This window comes from Onychomys torridus, chromosome 11 (assembly GCF_903995425.1).
Source record: "Onychomys torridus chromosome 11, mOncTor1.1, whole genome shotgun sequence".
Taxonomy (NCBI): Eukaryota; Metazoa; Chordata; class Mammalia; order Rodentia; family Cricetidae; genus Onychomys; species Onychomys torridus.
This window is the reverse complement of record NC_050453.1, coordinates 2,567,115-2,588,548: the sequence shown is the minus strand read 5'-3', so window position 1 is coordinate 2,588,548 and position 21,434 is coordinate 2,567,115. Positions and strand designations below refer to the sequence as shown.

The window sequence follows — 21,434 nt, the reverse complement described above, 5'->3', positions numbered from 1 at the left end:
AAACTTATAGCAGTTGTTAAGGTGATGGCAAGTGTAAGAGCAACCAAAGCCTTGCTCCTCATTAGGAGGAGGCTAGTGGGCATTCTAAAATAAAAAGACCATAGAAGGCAATCAAGTATAAGAAAGGAAAAGAAAATAAAGAAACAGATCCTAAATTCCATCAGAAGAATGGAAGTATCCAGGGTCACAGACTCAAACTCAGGCTTGCTCAAGGCTATTCATGCCCATAACCATCATGATTTTCATGACATCTCACCTTCAGCAATGCTGACTGGCCATGTATTGTCTATCAACTGATATTTATGACAACTCGACCAGGTTGATACTATCCACATTTTAGACACAATGAAGTATACTCCTCAGGTTTTCATGGCTAATAGATGACAAGATGTGGGGAGAATGTCAGCCAGGATCAGATTCACAACCATTCTTCTTTGGCTCTTTGTTCATGTGCCAGAGGTGCATATAAATTGCAGGCTGGCTTTACTGGTTTGCATTATTTAGTTACCTCTGTAGGCACATATCTTGTGTGTACTACTACAAAGGCACTGTTTTTGAGTGGAGTCCATATCTAATATTTCTCTCTTTATACCTATAATGAGCCTTCTATATTGTAAAAAAAAAAAAAAAAAAGCAGTATTTGGTTCATTCATTGTTACATCTGTATACTAACAAAAATTGACAGAGATCTTTAGTTAGCATGAAGCCAAACACAAATATACATCATTTTCTCCTTTGCTACTTATAAATCGGGATAATATTTAAATCATCAATAGGAAAAGGCCCTAGAAGACAAATCCCAACTACAAAATCAAAGATAGTTGGATGTTTATTGGTAATGAAACTGATGTCTATAAGATAGTTCTCTTCTGGCTATAAGGACCTACTGAGAAGCCATTCTATCAAGCAAATAAACAATGTGTTTAAATGTAAAAATAAATATGTTTTAAGTAATGGCAAAATCTTTTGTCTTTCTGTTATGGAAAGATATGAATGAACTTATAACTTCTGCCCAGATTTTGTTCTGAAGTCAACATCAGCAGATAAAGCGAAACCAATTAATAACAAAATATTGAAATTACTGAAACCCTTGAAAAATCCTTTGAATTGCTTTTAAAACACAGTATAATAGCCATTCTCCGAAAGTACATTGCACAGAGAGACCACCACATCATTCTTGTGTGTCCCTAAAGCACCAGGATTTTGTTGGAGACCAGCTCAGAGTCACAGCAACAGTCACACTCAGACCCTCCTTGTTTCTGAAACAGGTGTATGAAAACCGCCTGCACCTGAGGAACAGCACGTTCTCACGCGAATCTCATTTGTGTCAGCATTGTGCACTGTGGGTAAGAACACCAGTTACCGATCCAGAAAAAAAGGTGATTGTTTGGCATTTTGCTTTTGTGTGTTTTAGAGCTGGTTTTAATGGTCAGTCCAATTTTCTATTTGGATTACGCTCAGATACAGAACCCTACACTGTATCTCTCAGTGTGCAACCACAGATGCCTAGAATTTCATGCACATATCATCTAACATAATAGTGTTTCATTTAAAAAAAAAAAACTAACTTTCTTACCATCCTCTATGGATGCTTCACTGCTGTACCCATCATACTCTGCAGACAAAGGGCTGTATTTTTGCCTTGTTTCCCAGGCATAGTTCTTTTGTCTAGAATCCACCAATGGCCACCTGGAAGTGTGTGTTCTGGATAAGGCCTCATGATATTTACCCAGCGCTTCATCTTCACTTTCAGAGGATGAACCAGGCTCATCTCTGTCCATGTAGGAATTATCTATTTGGATAACAGTGAGAGGAAATTATAATTTTAATATACTTATATATGGCAAATTTATTTAAACATATATGCATATAGACACACAAACACAAGCACAAATGCAAATGTGTGTGTTTGTATGGGCATACACACAGGGTGAAACTAATTAGAACAATCCTAAAAATTACTGAAATGATTGATCATCCCTTACACTGAATTTAAAGTATATTATAACATTCATGTGTGTGTTTATATATATATATATATATATATATATATATATATATATATATATAAAATGACACAAAATTTCAGCTTTAGAAAATATATTTGTCACGTAAGAATACCAACAGTTAGATTTTTATGTGTTTATAGGAAATATCACATTGTATATTCTAATTATATAAATAATCTTAGTCATAGGGGTTTGTAACCTTTTTAAGTACAAAGCAAAGTATAGTTGCCATATTGTACAATTTTGTAAAGGATCTATTATATATAAATGAAATTATAAGTGCTGTCAATGAGTAAGACAAATAATGTCATAAGACAAATTTCTGATTTTCATTTGGCCTATTTTTTTAGAACTAGCAATGCTCCATGCTAACAAGAAGCAGAGAAATGGGCAGACACAGACACATAGGAATTGCAACTGGTACAAGTTTTATACAGAGCAAACTCACAAAACAAATCCAACGTCAAACTCTATGGGCTTTGAAAATTCCATTTCTAGGAACTTGCCAAGTCCATTTCTAATTAGGTGAACATAGATATATGTTTGTGACGTTATGTTATAGCAAAAGAAAACAAAATATATAATCAACATGCCTATCAATGGGCCTTGATTAGACAAGTGATGACACATCTATTCAACATACATTCTAGGATTATGCAGCCCTTTTAATGTAAGTGGGTAAGCTTATGGTTCACGAGGAAAGAAGATACAGTTATATTTTTATTTAATAGATACTATACATACTTCAACATGCAGTCTATGTTATATATATAAGTGTATATATATATATATATATATATAGAGAGAGAGAGAGAGAGAGAGAGAGAGAGAGAGACAGAGAGAGAGAGAGAGACAGAGAGGAGAGAGAGACAGAGAGATACACCAAATTTATAATAATACCAGTGAAAAGTTAAATTACTAGGACAATTTTACTTAATCATACCTAAATTTTAAGAGGTATAACATTTATATTCTCTAACGAACAGTAGAGCAGTTAAGAGTTCATTACTCATGATGTCTGAATAGATATCACCAAACCTCTCTAATCTGCCAGACACACTTACAGTGTGTAGAGCTATATATAGCTGGACATTCCAACTTCACCATCATCAAGAATCTGACTAGACAGTGCTATGATAACTAGACCAAGCCCTTCTGACACTAGCTCACAGCATGATGTCTTGTGAAATGCCAGAGTGAGGCCTAAAGGCAAAGGAGTGCTGTGAGCCCCTCATGGATGCAACCTCATGCAAACCCTTTGCAGTCAAACTTCCTCTATTCCAGAATGCCTTCCATGAAGCTAAGAAAAATTCTTCTTTCTTAGCCTGAATCTTCCATGTGAGAGCCTACTACACTGCTTCTAGGAATACAACAAGTTAACCTACGGGCCCAAACACCTGCAATTCAAGGGACAGTTAAGGTCAATATTTTACTCTACTTTGGGATATTTGGGAGCCTTTGGTTTCTTAAGATGCCAGAGTGCTCCTCAATAAAAACAAAGCAATCGAAACAGAAAAGTGATTAGTGCTATTGTAACATATTTATACCTGGGAGCCATCCTATTGTCACTTTCTAAATCACCTGTTACTTCATTTCTTCCTAAGGAATGAGGCTGCCAGAATTAAACAAGGCCACCAAAGCCCAATGAATCACAGCTGCTGTGAGAATGGACTCTACAATGAACACATCTTCACAAACTGTATTTCTTTTTAAATAGCCTATGAGTCTAGGATCAGCTTCTCCTATGCCATTTAAAACCTACTGTTCAATATACAGCAGACCCCTTAACAGATGAGTCATATAGCAGAATTGAAAAGTCTTCCATTATTTTCCTGGCTACTCAGGTTTGCTATCTTATGAGAATCTAAATTTATAGAAAAACTACAGGTGAACATTTTATAAACAAAAGCCAGTATTTGGGGGTGGGGCTTCTGATCAGATCAGCAATAAAGAAGTGATGAAGGAGTGCTAGAAGCAATTATCAGAAGTATGCACCGCAAAGATGTTTTGAAAACTGTCACAAATATTGTAGCTGAACACTGTAAATACTTACTCAGAATCTTAATTCTATATAAAGAACTCATGAATAATAATATACTGCTCATGTACAGTCATTATGAACTAGAGAAGTCTCATGAAAGTTATAAGGTAAAGCTAAATAAATAAAGACATATTCAGAAGCATGTTATTTAACAATATAGGAGCTACTAGTTTCAAGAAACATATAAAATATTTTACATAGATCCTTATTGGGATATATAACCAACTCAAGACTTGGTTATAAAAGTAAAACAAAATTTTAAATATATGAGTATCATATCAAATAAGTTCTAATAAAAATCTGCATAAATTTTCTAGTATTAAAATAAATTGTAATTAAAATTAGGAAATGGGTGTGGTAGTTCACACCTGTAATCTCAGTAAGTGGAGGCTCAGGCAGGAGTACCTCAGGCTCAAGGCCAGCCTGGGTTATATAGTGAGTTTCAGGCCACCTGGAGCTGCACAGTGAAACTCTGCTCATAAGAACACAAAACAGAAACATCAGGACTGCTGGAAATTGCTCAGATAGTGTAGGGATCACAGGCAATATCTGGTGGTATAAAATAACATGAATTATCTAAAAATGACTGAAAAATCTAAATGTCTCTAAAAATATCTCCAAGCAAGAAGATCAAGGAAAAAATTAAATTAGATATATAGACATGAAAGGGAAAGTTGAGAAATTTGAATGTTTTTCTAGTTAAAAAAAAAATCAAGAGAATATTTAATCACTCAAACCAACATTAGGAGACCTCACCTTTTTCTGGTAATATCTTAGAATATTTGCCAACTTTACTCTTGGCTGTTCCTCTCTTAGCAGAATTAGCTTCATTTTTCTTTGTTTTTATGTCTCCTTTCACTTTGTAGAATTTGGTTGGATTTACTTTTTCTTTGATTTTCCCAGGAAACTTAATTTTACAATTTGTTGATGGAGCTGAACGTGTGTTTTCCTTCACAATGGATTTCTGTGCCCTGTGTCTGTGGCTTCTTGTGTTATCTTCTGGAGAACATTCATTTCCTGAACATTCATACCCTTTGACTCCATCATGTTTACTATGTTTTTTCACTTTTTGTAAGTGATCAGAATGTTCGACATTAGGAAGATGTTTACTTTTAGTAACAGTCCCCATTTTCTCTTGCTCTCTTCCCACAGGCACGTGCTGCAGTCTGCCTTTAGAGTCACCTGTAGCCACGTACTTCTGCTCAGACACAACATTTTGTCCACTGGTGTTCAGATGTCCTTTCACTTCTAGATAACTTACCTCCTTTAAAGCATTCTGATCATTCCTGGAGCTTCCTATGCCAGCTGTCTCACCTTTGTCAGGATGTTCCAGTTCATGACCTATGGGTGCATCCCCCACTTTCTGCTTGACAGCTGACATCCCATCATTCATGAAGCCTTGCAAAGCAGAGCCACCAGTCTCTCCAGTATCTGTGTATTCTGAGGGTGTCCACTGCCCACCACGCACATAATATCCCTGTTCACGCATTTCTTGGTCTTGCTTTGGTGGAGCTGAAGTGTCACAACAGGATATTTGCTTTGCCTTGTGCTCTATATCAGACTGTGTTTTATGACAAGCACTGTTTTTGGAGGTATCCCACAATACTGCACTTTTGGCTCTAGAAGACCCTGCAGTCTCTTCTGCTGTGCAGCTTTCCTCCTCTGGGCACAAGCCATGCATCATACTGGCTACCTGCCCAGCAACTGAGTCAGTTAATGCATAGCTGACTTCCCCAACTGCAGTGCTCAAATCTTCTACAGCACTACTGATTGTGTCTACCAGGGAGGACACTGAAGGTAGATTCTGCTGAAAACTTTTGAAAAATGCCATTTTCCAGTTCCTTGTTCCTAAAAGGTGCAATAATGGAATTTTCTCTTCTTAAAATATCAACTACTTTGGAATGTGAGTTTAACATTTATGTAAATGTTGCTATCATTAGCATGATAGTATTTCACACTGCATCTTTTAATCTTTCTGTAAATGCAATATGCATTGGAAGAAATACGTTGAAGTAAAGACTCCTCCGGAAAAAATAAAAATCAAATCACTTGGCTTAAGTGTAATGACATCTTTTCCCACTCCATAGCTATCAAAACAGCAGCAAGACATTATTTTTCCCTCAAATACTATTGGGTATTTAGTCTATACCTGAAAGAAGAAGTATAAAAAGGATTTTTATTATGTACTTTAGTTTACTTACTAAGAGTCAGCATAAGGGAATAACCCTGTTAACAGACTATCGATATTTCAAATTAAGAACTGTATTTAGAGGACAATAACTAAACAGTTTTGCAAGGTGGTAAAAACGGGGGAGAACAGGTGAGAGCATCTGCTGAACGGCATTTCCAAGACACTGTAATGGACATATTTAATCTTATTTAATGTATGGTAGCTTTATAAGATGAATGCTATCTTTACTTTAACAAGTCAAAGAAAAATAATAGGATATTTCTGAGATCCCAAGGAAAACACATTGACAGTGAGGGGTTGTTTAACATTTTTACTCTCCTTGTGAGAGACAAACCTAATAGGGAAGCAGACACCAGAATCAAGTTTCTTCCTATTGTGCCAGTCCTAACACACCTATATGAAGTGTATATGGCAATGTCGCTCTTCTCTACAAATTTTTCTTTTGGCTTGAAAAATTCTTTAAAAAACTTTAAAATGTTACCTATATTCACAAATAATAATCTTATTGCTAGTACTTTTTTTTTTAATTCATAGAGTCTGAAAATGTAGCTCACCAACAGAGTACATGTATAACATATGTAAAGGCCTGGGTTCAATCCTCAGCAAAAACCTTTCCACTCAAAACAAAAAGAAAAGTAAGTTGGTAATAGATAATTTAATTTTCTCAGTTTACTATCTAATCCGGTACGTATTAATAGATGTAACTCATACCAAAAAAAGCTCTTTGGAATTTGAAGACATAAAAGAAAATCCAGGAGAGCTGAACCAGAGAATTACAGAAAGCTGATGGGGGCTTGGTGGAGAGGGAGGGAGGAAGGAACAGAGGAAAAAGGGAGAGAAGGAGAATATGAGGGAGAGACAGAGAGAGATAGCAGGCAGATGAGAGAAAATCAGACAGAGACAGACAGACAGACAGAAACACACATACACACACACAGAGAGAGAGAGAGAGAGAGAGAGAGAGAGAGAGAGAGAGAGAGAGAGAGAGAGAGAGATTGAGAGATTTTTAAGCAGTTCATTCACACAAATGAGTGACATACAGTGCTAGAGTGGAATGTGAGAAACACAAAACCAAGTCAGAACCATATAAGGCACCACAGTTTCTAACACAGAAACCAAAATGTAATCTAAGTTATCAGAAAAAGAAAGCATTCTCTGGCACCTGTGCATAGAAAAGCCTGGCTCCTCTGCTCTCATTCTTTAAAACTCTCCAAAATTAACACCTTGGTTTTATCATTCTCAACTTCCTCCATTTATATCAGCCAATATTTGAAACAACAAATAAAAAGCTCTTACAATAATATTTTTAAAAGCTTCTCTAAAATGGGAAAATACAGTATTAGAATCCTCAAGTTTCCTAGGATCTAGTAACACTAGAGCACAATCCCTATGTGGTTCTGGGACAGAGCATGGTATGGAAAAATACCTCCTCCTAGTAACAACATCATTCCTCAGCTGAGAATGTACAGACAGGTAAGACAAAGAAAGGGTTTGTGGCATCCAAAGCCTGAGGAGGACATTGTGAAAGCTCTCCTGAGGACCAGGCTTTTTTTTTTCTTTTCTTTTTTTTTTTTCTGAAAGCATCATCTACTCAAAGGATAAGCTCAAGACCATGCCTTATCAATGAAAACTAAAAATATTATTTTGCATAATAGACAACCACCTTTACATAGGAGCTTAACAATCTGTAGGCAACAGAAGACCTGAACATAATTACTTAACAGATATTTCATTCTTACAAAGTAGAGGTTCAAATGTTATGTTTATCATGTACCAAAGTCAACCTTCTCACAGAACCTATTAAAACAAGAAACAGTACAGATAAAGAAGCGACAATGTAATACTTACACATTTTATCTTGTGAATTCTTCTGTGTGTTGTATCCTGAACCAAGATCTGGAAACCCTCCAACATTTTCAAAACAGAACTTCTTATTAATATAGAGAAAAAGGAGCAGCATCAAGACAATAAACACCCCAACCGCTGACAAAAATCCAACTGCCTCTGGAGAGACTAGAGAAAAGAAAGTCACAGCCGTCAGCATCTGTTTTCTCTAAGCTTCAAACAAGGAAATCCCCAATATACACTAAACAGATTGCTATCTAATTCCAATTACTTTTAAACTGTCATAGTTTAAGATAGTTTGTAAGAAAGCCCACAAAATTTAGAAATAATTTTTCAATATATTCAACAGCATTCATTCAAAAATTTTTAAAATGTTTCTAAATAAATATATTGAAAGAATTTTAAAAGAAAAAAGTCTAAAACATAGGTAGTTAACAAATTTTAAGACCATGAAGAATGTTATAAAAATTTTAGTACCGAATTAAAAAATATTTCTCATGTATAAAAATTATTAAATTCATGAGAGCATGGATGATTATTATTTCTCATAGCTTTGCTGAACCTTTCTTATTAAACACTGGATTCCCTATCTGGCATTTACATTCCAGACTCTCCTTCCAATACATACCTCAGTCAAATGGGTCTAGTCTGCTGTCTCATGCTGAACATACAGTTTGGGGTTTGGCTTGTCCTCTCCCTCTTGCCTGGAATGCCCATCCTGTCTCTCATATCATTCCACTTTACAATGGAATTCCTGAACCATATGCCATACACCAAGCACTGTTCTACACATAGCTCCTGTTTTTTCACACATATGATGGAGACAGTTAGAACCCACACCATACAGACTATGACTGGAAAAGAACAGGGTCTCCACTTAGCAACACCAATATCTAGCACTGAAGGGTCAAATGTGCTTTTCTGGAAGGTATGGCTTCTGTGACCCTATCTTATGAACTAAGAGGACTTAGACAAGTTAAGGAGCATGAGATTTTGTTACAATGAGCTGTCAGACTAAACAGAATTTAGTATCAAGAGAATATACGTCACCACCCATGGAGACTTGGACTCCCACCTCCAGCAATCTCACTGTCCTTTAAACATCTCCATTGCCTGGCACAGAACCAGTCATCTGGAGTTAAACAAGAACTATGTGTTTGCATGCCTAGTATCTTACAAGGATGAATAGATGGATCTTAAATCTCAAACATTACCTGTGAAGAATGACCTACTTCCCCTCCACTGCTCAAAGTAGGATCTACCATGCAATCTCCCCCAAGATTCTTTAAGCAGAGCTAATTTGTTTAAAATGAGGTCACAGACAGATGAGTGATTAGTGCTTTTATCTGTTAGCTTTTCATTATTCATGAAAGTCAGGCATACCATAAGTAGAACAGAGTATGACATTACAGTCTACTCAAAGCTGGGTCAGAGTGTTGCAGACATGACATTGTAAAGGAGGGGCAATGAAAATGGAGGGGCTGGCAGCAAGTACATACAGTATATATCTTGTGACTAACTCACTTTTCACAAAGATCCATTGACCATCCCCAGCATAAACTGATCTGTAGAGACATGAACCACACATGCAGCAAGAATTTAAAGGTGCTAGAAACTGTGCTTTCTACCACACTGTCTCTCCTGTCTCAACTCCTCTTCAGTCCTTTCCTATCCCCTGCCCCCAACTTACTCCTGTATTGCTCTTTTATCTTCCTCCTTCCATTCTGTGAAATTAAACCTCGTGGGAAATTCAAGTCTAAACAACTAAGCATAATGAAAAGCAGTGAGCTCTATCGTAAAGACAGGAATATAAACTGCTGGGGTAGACCTGTGAAAGTCAGAGAAAAAAAGATGCATTTGATGAAAAGACTAATAAAAACTCTATAAATGGAAAATGGCAGATGACCACTGAAGAATAACAGTTTTGGCTGTTGTATTGACCTCTCTGTCCTCATGTACGAGAGAGAGAGAGAGAGAGAGAGAGAGAGAGAGAGAGAGAGAGAGAGAGGGAGAGAGAGGGAGAGAGAGGGAGAGAGAAGGGGGAAGGGATGTAGAATGGATGAATGAGTAAATGGATGGATGGATGAACAAGTAAGAGAATATGTGCTTTGGAATGATCAGAAATATATTATGAGAATCAAAAGTAAAGAAGAAAGCAAGATTTAGATCGTCAAAGAGCCTTGGGTATCACCCTAAAGATTTTGAACTTGGAGAGCAACAGGGTTATAACAGGCATGCCTTGGAAAATTACACTGGTAATGAAAAAAAAATGGGATAAAGTAGGGACTGAATAGTTGCATGATTACGATGAGCTCTTAATGAAGCAGGAGCAGTGGTGGCAGAGAAAAGAGATGAATTCTAATTTTTGTTTGAAGAAAATAAGTAATGACCCAATCAACAGAATATAGAAGATGAAGAAGAGCTGAGGATAATTCTAATTCCAAACTGAATGGTCAGGTAGACAGTAGTGCCATTAACCAAAATGAAAAATATGAGGAAAGGCATTTGGTTTAACAACATGGGGTAAAGAGGCATGTAGAAGAAGAAATTTTAAGGAAAATGCTGGGTATTGTTTTGACATGATAGAAATCTCAGCAGAATACTTCAGAGGAGAATATGTGCATGCTATTTTTGTGAAGGTAAGGTTAGTTATAAAAGACCTGGGATTCCCCCATTTGTTCCTCTTATACCATACTAAAACCTTCAATCACAAAGAAAAACTAAGCCAACAAACTCAGATGTGAGGCTTTCTTAATAGTTAATCTATTCATTACAAATTTATTGATAAATTTGGACAAATTAGAAAATAATACTTTTCTCCAATGAGAAAAGTAAAAATAATGCTACTCATACAACTCTAATTTTATCCATTACTTTATTAAACGCCCTTTTTCCTACACAGAAAATACTTAGTTATAATTTTAAATATTAATGTAGTTGTAGAAAAAACAAGTAACATTTTCTAATAGCAAATACTATAAATATCCTGATTCCTATTTTTGTCATTATATCAAGGCCAAAATATTTATTATTTCAAATGAAAAATACTAGCTCTGAATGTATTAACATTTGCTAAATCTCACCTAAGCATAAAACTGCAATAGAAGATGCACTAAAATCAGACTACAAACATGAACATTGTAGGTAATCAATAAAAAATTATACTTAGATCTCACTAATGAAGATCTTGCTAATGATAATATTTTCATTTAATATAAAACTGGAATTTCCCCCTAAAATCTTATTTATGAATCTGCATGTAGACATTCTGCATATTTCTGAGAATATGGTTAATTAATGTATGTATAGATATATCCTTTTCAAGGCTTCTAGATCATCCATCAAAGGCAAGTAAACCTATTAAAAATGCCTGTTGGGAGCTGGATAGATGGCTCAGCAGTTAAAAGCACAGGCTGCTCTTCCAGAAGACCCAGGTTCAGTTCCTAGCACCCATATAGTGGCTCACAACTGTTTGTAACTCCAGTTCCAGAGGACACAATACCTTTTTATGGCATCCATGAACACTGCATGGATAAAATCATGCACATAGTGCACAGACACACATACAGGTAAAACTCCTATAAACATAAAACACATAAATACGAATATTTTAAATTCCTGCTGCAGCGCTGGAGAGAATGTTGTCAGTAAGCCTGCTATGCAAGCATGAAGGTCTGAGTTCAATCCCCAACACCACATAAAAGGCTAGACATGTGGTACAAATTTGTAATCGCAGTGTTGGTGAGGTAGAGATAGGAGAATCCCTGGGACTTGCTAGTTGCTACACCTAACCAAATCAGGGAGGCCCAGGTTTATTGATAGACCCTGCTCAAAGAACCAGGTGGATGGCTCCTAGAGAACAAATGACACCAGAGGCTGACTGTTCTCTCATAAGGAAAACCTTCAAAATCTCTAAAGTACATAGTCAACAACTCATGCACGTTGGTATTATATATTTAAGGAAATAAATTTACTGACTGTAGTCAATGAATAAAAACTCATAAGCGCACTGTTTTCCCATAATTCAAACTTTCAGTATTTTAATATGTCAAACAATAAGCCCAAGATACATGATGAACAATGTTAGCAATTACTCAACACTTTTAGTAGAGACTTTCACTAGTATTATCTCCTTTGATGTTCAATAAACAACACATTTGATAGGTATCACTATTGGGACCCCAAAATAATCTTAAGTTTTTGAGGTCTCAATATTATTGGTCAGTAACAGACCTGGGTTTGAATTTGGTCAGGCACTGAGAATCTAAACTCTTAACCCAGCAGTTCTCAACCTTTGAGTCACGACCCCTTTCACAGAGGTCGCCTGAGACCATCAGAAAACACAGATATTTACATTACAATTCATAACTAGCAAAATCACAGTTATGAAGTAGCAATGAAAATAATTTTATAGTTGGTGGTCACCACAGCATGAAGAACTGTATTAAAGGGTCGCAGCATTAGGAAGGTTGAGAACTACTATTAACTAGAAGTCTCTTTGCTTGACATTTACCAAACATGATGAAAATCGCTTTCATTTTAAAATGATTAGAATAATTTTAACGATAATTTACTACAAAACAATCATTTTAGTCTCAGATTAGACAGCTGAGGTACAGGGCTTGCCAATGTCACAAAATCCATGAAGTGGTAGAACTGGGGTTTAAACACAGACATTCTGACTTGAATCTCTTATCTTAAGCACCATACAGTACTGTTCCCTAAATGCCAATCTGCATATAAAAGTAAGGGAAAGCTATTGCCTGAAACTACAAAGCTAACTACATATATGTATAGTTTAGTTTTTATGAAGGTTAAAAAATATGAAAGAAGCTCAGCTTTTTCAAAATAAACATGCAAATTATAAAACCAAAATTAAGATACATTTTAAAATATTTAAAAATTAACTTTAGGACTATGCTTATCAACCATGTGTGTTTATGTCATATACCACACATTAATAAAATAAATAAGAATTGATGACACATATCTCAGCTTTCAGGCTGAGGCAAGAGGATCATGAGGTCAAAGCAGCCTTCCTGCAGAGTGAAACCCTGAAATTGGCTGATTGATATATGATTAATTGATTGATTGATTTAAAAAAATTTAAACTAAAAATATTCTATCAAAAAGGAAGCTTATCATCATGGCACTTTAGCAAAGACTATAACTAAACTCACTGAGCTATTTGCCCCTATGAATTTCTAAAACCCACAATGCAAAATAAATATTACAAAGTAAACTGATTCTGCATGAGGAAAACCCAGAGAATTGGCTTCGTCCAAGTTTACATTACATGTACTAAACTCCTTTGGACAATTATTATTATATTTAGAAATAAACATATACTTAGAAAAAGCAAACTTTAAATAGATGCCACTTTTGCCCATTTTAAGTTCCAATAATAGTGATTAAAAGTCATGTTAGGCGGGCGGTGGTGGCACACGCCTTTAATCCCAGCACTTGCGAGGCAGAGGCAGGAGGATCTCCATGAGTTTGAGGCCAGCCTTGGCTACAGAGTGAGTTCCAGGAAAAGCACCAAAGCTACACAGAGAAACCCTGTCTCGAAAAACCACCACCAACAACAAAAGTCATGTAAATTATAGAGATAAATTGGTCATTCAAAAAAGATAAAGATTGTCTATGACAGACAAAGCAAAGGTAAATCTATTCCGATTTAAGAATACTTAATTTCTGTACTACACTATGCCACAAATGGACATTTTCTAGGTAGTTTCTGAGAAAAAAAAAAACTAAAATTGGCATACAAATAATTAAGTATGAGGAAAGTAGCTGCTACACAAATGTTTTCAGTTTTCATTTACCTGTCACCACCATCATTCTCTGCTCTAAATAAAATTTGTTTATATCAAAGCAACAAACTCTAACTTTACACATTTTACAACACTATTCTGCTTATTCATTGTATTTGCAGTACAAAATTAGACAAACAGTAACTATGATTTATGATTCTTAAATAAATTAAAAACAGAAGAGATAAGAGCACAACTTACAATCTGCATGACAGGGTATTCGGTGAGTTACCCACTGAGCATGGAATCCGAGCTCAACTCTGCACCATCGTGTATGCTTTAATAATTCATTTCATAGATGCCATTCTATCTCCTGACCAAAATGTCAACTGGTTAAGAAGCCAATTTTCACTTTAAAAAAATAACTGTTTTCTATTTATTTAAGTCTAAAATCTTTTACCATATTTTAACCATTTCTTCCTACTTTGGGCATAAAATAGACAATTACTGGAACATCAAGAAATAATTTAGGGCTAGAAAAAAAATTAATGTGTTTAAATTACCTTTGTAACATCTCAATTACAAAAAATAATACATCCCTTGAAATGCTTATGATATAAATGATGCCAGACAGGAACGGTGGTATATAAGTCTACAAAATGAATATAATATATAGGCAAAACTCTGCACTTTGTTTTTTTCAAAAACTGTAAGCACTAAAAAGAATATTATTAATTATTTAATCCATTGTAAACAACTAAGGACAAGAAAGATCCAGAGAGCATCCCTGTGAACTCTAAAACTTCAGGGAAACAAAAATGCCCTCTGCCAAAACAGCTGCCTGGATAGTAGATCAACAGAAGCCACTCAATACATTTCATATGTCGAACTGTCAGAAGACTGAGCTATATTTCCTACAAGTACAGTAAAATAAATTGAAATTCCAATTCAACAAACTACTCAATTTCATCTTTAAAATTTTATAACAACAAAATACTCAAATATCTTGGAAAAAAACAGAAACTCAAACATTAATTATGGCAAGATACCTAAGATTCAGATTTAATACTATACAATGCACTAATAACAACATATGTAAGCAAAACAATTAATATACAAACTCTGTCCAACATTCTTTGGAAAAAAATTTCTTCCAAGGATCATCAAAAGTGATGCCAATCAAATTTATACTACAACAACCTACCTTCCTAACAACTGCATCTCTCTTATGAACAAATTAGGGCTAACTGTCCCAATTTTCTTCACTGTCTAGTGATAGGTTATCTAAAGGACAGGGCACCAGCTAAGGCCTCACCTCTCTTTTTTCCTGCTGTAGTTGCTCAGTGTTTACAATTAGATCTCCATAGCTGATCCTCTAAAATACGGTTTTGAAAATTCAATATCAATTGCAGGAGAATCTTCTACTTAGACAATTCCTAATGTCACTCACAGTTTCAGATAGGCTTATTTCAGGATTTAGTTTAAAACCACTAAATTATGGTAAACAGTAGGTAGTTTCTTTCAAGTCTCATAGAGAAATGCCATCTTGTTAAAAGTGAATGCTATGCCAGTGTTCTCTTCCTCGAGTGATCAAAGCATCTCTGCTTATCTGAAAGTGTATTTTCCACAAGTTGATGTGTTTTGAAGAAAGGCAGCTGTCTTAGTTACTTTTCCATGGCTGTAATAAGACACCATAACCAAGGCAACTGATAGAAGGATGAGTTTACTGGGGGCTTTCAGTTTCAGAGGGTAAATCCATGACCATCATAGCAGGAAGGAAAGCAGTAGGGTAGATAGGCTTGCCTTTGGAACAGTAGCTGAGAGCTTACCACCTTATCCACAAGAAGGATGGAGAGAAGGAGGGAGAGAAGCAGGGAGGGAAGGGGGAAGAGAGAAAAAGAGAGAAAGAGAGAGAGTGTGCTTTTGATTGATTGATTTACCCCCAATGACTCACCTTCTCCAACAATGCTACACCTCTTAATTCTTCCCAAACATCTCCACCAACTGTGGACCAAGTATTCAAGCATATGAGCCTATGGGGCCATTCTCATTCAAGACACACCTGATATTACACCAAGCTTTCTAACCTGGTAAGCTTTAGTTTGCTAAGACACAGGCTCAGCATTCCACGATGCTTCCTCTTAAATGCAGCAAATTAAATGTAAACATTGTTTCCTTGTATTCCCAGGGCACACAGGATAGAAACTGTGGTGCTCAGTTTGGGAAATATCTTTATCCCTTTTCCATTGGTATAATATCTATACCAAACACACTAAAGGCAAAAGTATTTAATTTTAAAGAAATATTACTCTAAAAGTTTTTCCAAAAGAGATGTAATCTTCCAATTCAGAAGCAGACAGCTGCCCAGCAAACACTGACAAGCATGTTAAGATGAATGGTCAGTGCAAAGCACTGTGCCCTGGTCCTAGAGGCTACAAATATGTCACTAAAGCACTAAGAGCTTTACCAGAGCAATGCTGCACATTCAGGATAACCTGCAACCAAATCAGCATTAACCACATGCCTAAGGAGAAAAGACAAGCAATGACTCAGTGGAGTTGAGAAAGAGAGAATTTGGTAGAACACTATGACAGATCTCACTGGTAACCAGTGTAACTGTGATTCAGAGAAACATTACATAATTTAACTATCATCAAGGGAGCTTTTAAGTATTTTTAATTAAAATAAAATGGGGGTGGGGTATAGCCCAGTGGTGAAGCACATGTTTAGTATGCACAAGGCCCTGAGTTGGATCCCTGACATCAAAATTAAGTGAGAAACTACTGAATTTGAAACATAAGAATTATAAGGCACTTTAATGTTATGAGTAGGTACCTTCCTGCTTCCATGGGGATAGGTGTTTTCTGTTGATTTGAATCTCTGAGAAGTGCTAACTGTATACTAATTTATTCAAAATATCCACAACAATAGAAAACTAGAGACAATGGATTTGATCCTGAATAGAGATTTAATAAAGGACTAGATAACTAATCCTGACTACTTGGAAGAAGTAACTGCTAAACTATGAAGGATATAGAATCTAAAAATATGAAGAACTTAGAATAAGAAAGAGTAAGAGAGCAAGAAAGTGCAAAGATGTTTACAGTAAAGAAGTAATAGTGACTCACTAAGAGGGAGGAATAAATAAAGAGTGGGAAGTAAAAAGGACAAAGCAGAGGGCACTGGGGACAAATGGAAGTGGTAAGATCTCGGTGGTGTGAACAGACCAGGAGTGGATGGAAGCTGCTGAGAGGCAGTGTGAAAGCCACTGCAGAAACTGAGCAGGAAATGATGATGGAAGCAAGAGGTTCTTTCGGGAGCCCACCTTCCAGGCTCCTTCACATATCAACTGCTGAATGCACAGTGTCCCACACTGATCTTTTTTTGTTTTGTTTTGTTTTGTTTTTGTTTTTTGAGATAGGGTTGGTCTGTGTAGTTTTGGAACCTGTCCTGGATCTCGCTCTGTAGACCAGGCTGGCCCCAAACTCACAGAGATCTGCCTGGCTCTGCCTTCTGAGTGCTGGGATTAAAGGCATGTGCCACCACAACCCAGCCCACACTGATTTTTTTTTTCTAGTTTTTCGAGACAGGGTTTCTCTGTAGCTTTGGAGCCTGTCCTGGACTAGCTCTGCCGTCCAGGCTGGCCTCGAACTCACAGAGATCCACCTGCCTCTGCCTCCGGAGTGCTTGGATACAAGCGTGCGCCTCCACTGCCAGGCATATTACTGTCACACTGATCTTTAAATGCTCTTTCTTCATGTGTTTCACTAGTGCTTCTGTTTCCAATGGTAAAACTACAACTTCCAATCAGTGGCATTTTATCACAATTATTTAACAAAACATATGTTATTTATTCTATAAATACATAAAAAGGCTGCCATGTATGCAATACTTTACCAAATGATCTTCCCACAGAGTCATGCTGACATGCAAGTAAATGAAATATCAACTGTGAGATGTTACATAGATGCTTTTTTAAAAAAAGCATGTGTAGGGGGGCACTGGAGAAATGACTTAGCAGTTAGTAACATTGGCTGTTTTTCCAGAAGACTTAAGTTTAAGTCCCAGCACCCAAATGGTAGCTAACAAACATATGTAACTCCAGTTTTGAGGTATCTAACAACCTCTTCTGCCCTCCTCAGGCACCAGGCATACATGTGTAGAACAGACATACACACAGGCAAAACAGCCACATACAAAACAAAAGCATGGCAGCTGTGTGGGAAAATATTAGTATAGGTTATCAAACACCACCTTCCAACTATATACAAAAAGATTTGCCTTCAAAGAACAATCTTTATGTCTCATAAAGTAAAGATAACAAATTTTTCTCTTTGAAATGACCAGTTATCTAAACAAGAAAACATATACTATGTCTAACTGTCTTAAATAAAGTTTACAATGTCCTCAAACTTCCCTTTCATCAGTTAAGTTGGAGGTAGGAACTAGGTTGGAAATGAAGACCTGGAAGCCAAGCATAGCACCAGGACTCATGACTCAAGGCTCCTGGCATGTCATGTACCAGCATCAGTGCATTCCGCCTTGTGCCAGCATCTCTGGATCATATTTGCTCTTATCTAAGATAAGATGTTAGATACATGCTCAGATCTAAGCCAGAAGCTATAGAATTATTCTCTTTCTCTAGGCAGATACTGTTCTTTTGGCTCTGCATCTTGAAGTCAGGAAATAGCAATAGTTGGATACCTAAATGAGTTAAAATAGACAAAGAATGTAAGGTTGTACCCCAAATTCAATGGCTCCCACTTACGTTTAAAGAAAGCAACTCTACAGAGTTACGTTATTTAATACCTATACCAAGAACCTGAACAAAGGAACTGAGAATGTTCTCATTAATTCTGTAGAAAGTCAAATGAATACCAGGTTGGGCACTACAGCTAATTCACTGACTGAAAGAAAGATACTCTAGTTGTAATGCATTAAAAACATAATACACAAAAACGAAACAACCATCAATGTGATCACTGTGAGTTTATACTACCTGACCAGGACCCAAACACTGGTAAATATTAATGAAATTTATTAATGGCTCAATAAAATGTATCTGAACAAACCTTAAAATAAATAGGTATCAGAAGTGTTCTGTTTCTAATAAGTAATGAAAATTCAAATTAGAGCATTAATGGAATTATATTTCAAAATAAAACTGAGAAAATAAAAATGTCCAGTGAGCAACAATCAGAACACACACAAAAGGCACCGAACTAAAGATGAATTTACACTCAAGAAGAAATGGCGAAAGCATTCAATTTTAGTTTGTATCAATCAGTAAGGTTCTTAGTGTAAAATGTTCAGATTAGAAAAGACAGAAAATTATCTGTCACCAAAATCTTGATTACAGCAATATTTAACTGTAGTGATTAAAAAGTAAAACATGGCTAGTCGGTGGTGGTCCACACATAACTGCAGCACTTAGGAGGCAGAGGCAGGCAGATCTCTGTGACTTCAAGGACAGCCTGGTCTACAGAGTTCCAGGACAGCCAGGGCTACACAGAGAAACCCTGTCTCAAAACAACCACAAAAAGTAAAACATGAACATAAAAGGGAAAGGTGAAGATCCAATTTCAAGCAAATCCCCAAAAGCTAAATAATTGTAATGAGTACATTAAAAATTCAAATTTACAAAGAAATTTTGAGCATTTTTAAAACTGGAAAACACAATCATAACTACACAAAACCTCTAGACTCAGTAAGTTACAAAAATTAAAAAACAAGGGATAGAGGCGAATAATATAATGAGGAACAAATCAGACAGCAGAAGACATAGAGAAAAGACACTTGTTGATGGACTGAGTTGATAAAAAAAAAAAAAAGTACTAGAAATTAGCCAGACTGACAGTCTACATATCTCAAAGAATTTCTATATAGTTGGAATAGCCATTCTAAAGTTGTGGAGCTTCACACTGGATCTTATACTCACACTACTGACTAGATTTTTATGTACCTACCCACCACCAAAAATGAAACATCCATGACAGAGATACAGCTAGAAAAACAATTAGCTTTATATTCTCTTTCATAACTCATGGTTACTATTTGCATTCAGTCCTTCCTTGTCCCCTAATATTTAGTCTTTCTTGCTCTCTTTTCTATGTTACACTGTACTCACAAGTGTATTTTCTTACATATATACATATGTTAGCTAGATTTCAGTTATGAGGGAGAATATGCCGAATTTTTCCTTCTGAGATTGAGCATACAAATGAAAACATTCACTCAGTCAGCCTTTGTTGTATATATATATATAGCACATCCAAGGCCAGCCTGGGCTATAAGAGACCCTATTTCAAAAAACAAAAACACAGAAATCGCTGCCAAGTGTGGTGACAAAGCCTGTAATCTTGGCACTAAGAGATGGAGAAAGAATGATCTGGAGTTCAAGGTCATGCTTGACTACAAAACAATTCACAGACAAATTGGGCTACATCGACCTTCTAAAACAAACAACAAAAGTGCTGAGATGTCATGGGGAGGAAATGTTAGGCAAGAATAGTTACAAATAGCCTGTCTTATAGTTACAACTACTTTTTCTTCTAGGCAACTGTGAATAGAACTGCAAGTTATGACTCTAATGCAGCTTTGTGCAGTGAGCCGCAAGAATTTATTATAGAGATTCAGCTGTATATAATAAGCTATACCTTGACTGACCAAGGAGCCCTTCAAGAGGAAGCCATCTATCAAGAAATATTTGGTGTTATTTAGCTTATTAATATATATCAACTGTCCTCTGCTATGAAATTTTTGCACAGCTATATACTACTAGGCCATATGGCAAACAGTGTAAGCTTCTCAGATCTGTTGCTGATCCACTAGGTAACACTCCTGCAGGGCTTAGGAGACAGACAGGCTATAGATGCATAGTTTTGTTTCTTGTGCAAATGAAGCTCAGACCATCCCTTGCCTTCAGGCCTAGTAGCATTGCAGAGCTACTGACTCAGGACAATAGGGCTTTTTGCATAACCAGGTGCAGTAAAGACTGAGCGGGATTCCTGGCCAGAGCACAGTTGCTTGGCCTGGAGAGAAAGAACAAGGCAGTTTCTGTATGTGGTAGACAGAGCCACATGGCCCAAGAGAAGAGAAAAAGGTAGAGATTCTATAGATCGTAAGGCAGATCTTTTGTAGAGTTTTCTCAGAGCCAGGAGTAAGGAGCAAGGAAAGAAAGATGGAAGATGAAGGAATAGGGGACAAAGATGAGATCAAAAGCATAGGAGCTTAATTATTACTAGGGCTATGAAGAGACAGAAAAAGAAGGGACAAAGAGGAACTGAGTGTCAGGATGGAACTGAAGCTGTATAGACATAATTTGTCTTAGATAAATAAAGTTAATGGATGAAAGGGCACAGTGTACATAGATTCTTTTCCCTCAGATAACTCCCCTGCTGGATGTAGTGTCTTCCCCAGGACCTTAGGAGGGATTTTCTCAGGGTAGGCCCTTAGAAAAATTCCTTTAGCTTAGCACTCATATTATTCACCAACTAAAATTCTGCCCTAATGACTCCCCAATGATGTCTGTGTTTTACAGAGACAGTAAAGCCACTACAAACATGCCACATGCACAGCTCTGGTTGCAATCTTGT

General features: G+C 36.4%; 1 protein-coding gene across 5 annotated transcripts in view; it reads right to left on the bottom strand.

The window, feature by feature from the left end:
* Syt14 (synaptotagmin 14) overlaps positions 1-21,434 on the bottom strand; it is a 160,187-nt gene that overhangs the window by 90,031 nt on the left and 48,722 nt on the right. For 2 of the 5 annotated variants that reach the window (XM_036202927.1, XM_036202928.1), the window contains exons 3-4: positions 8,090-8,254; positions 1,577-1,792 (exon numbers count right to left, since the gene is read on the bottom strand). In XM_036202927.1, coding sequence (XP_036058820.1) covers positions 1,577-1,792; positions 8,090-8,254 — 381 coding nt within the window. Of the gene's footprint in view, positions 1-1,576; positions 1,793-8,089; positions 8,255-9,610; positions 9,641-14,100; positions 14,120-15,154; positions 15,203-21,434 lie in introns of those variants that run through there. The other 3 variants (XM_036202930.1, XM_036202932.1, XM_036202931.1) reach the window with 3 other exon arrangements.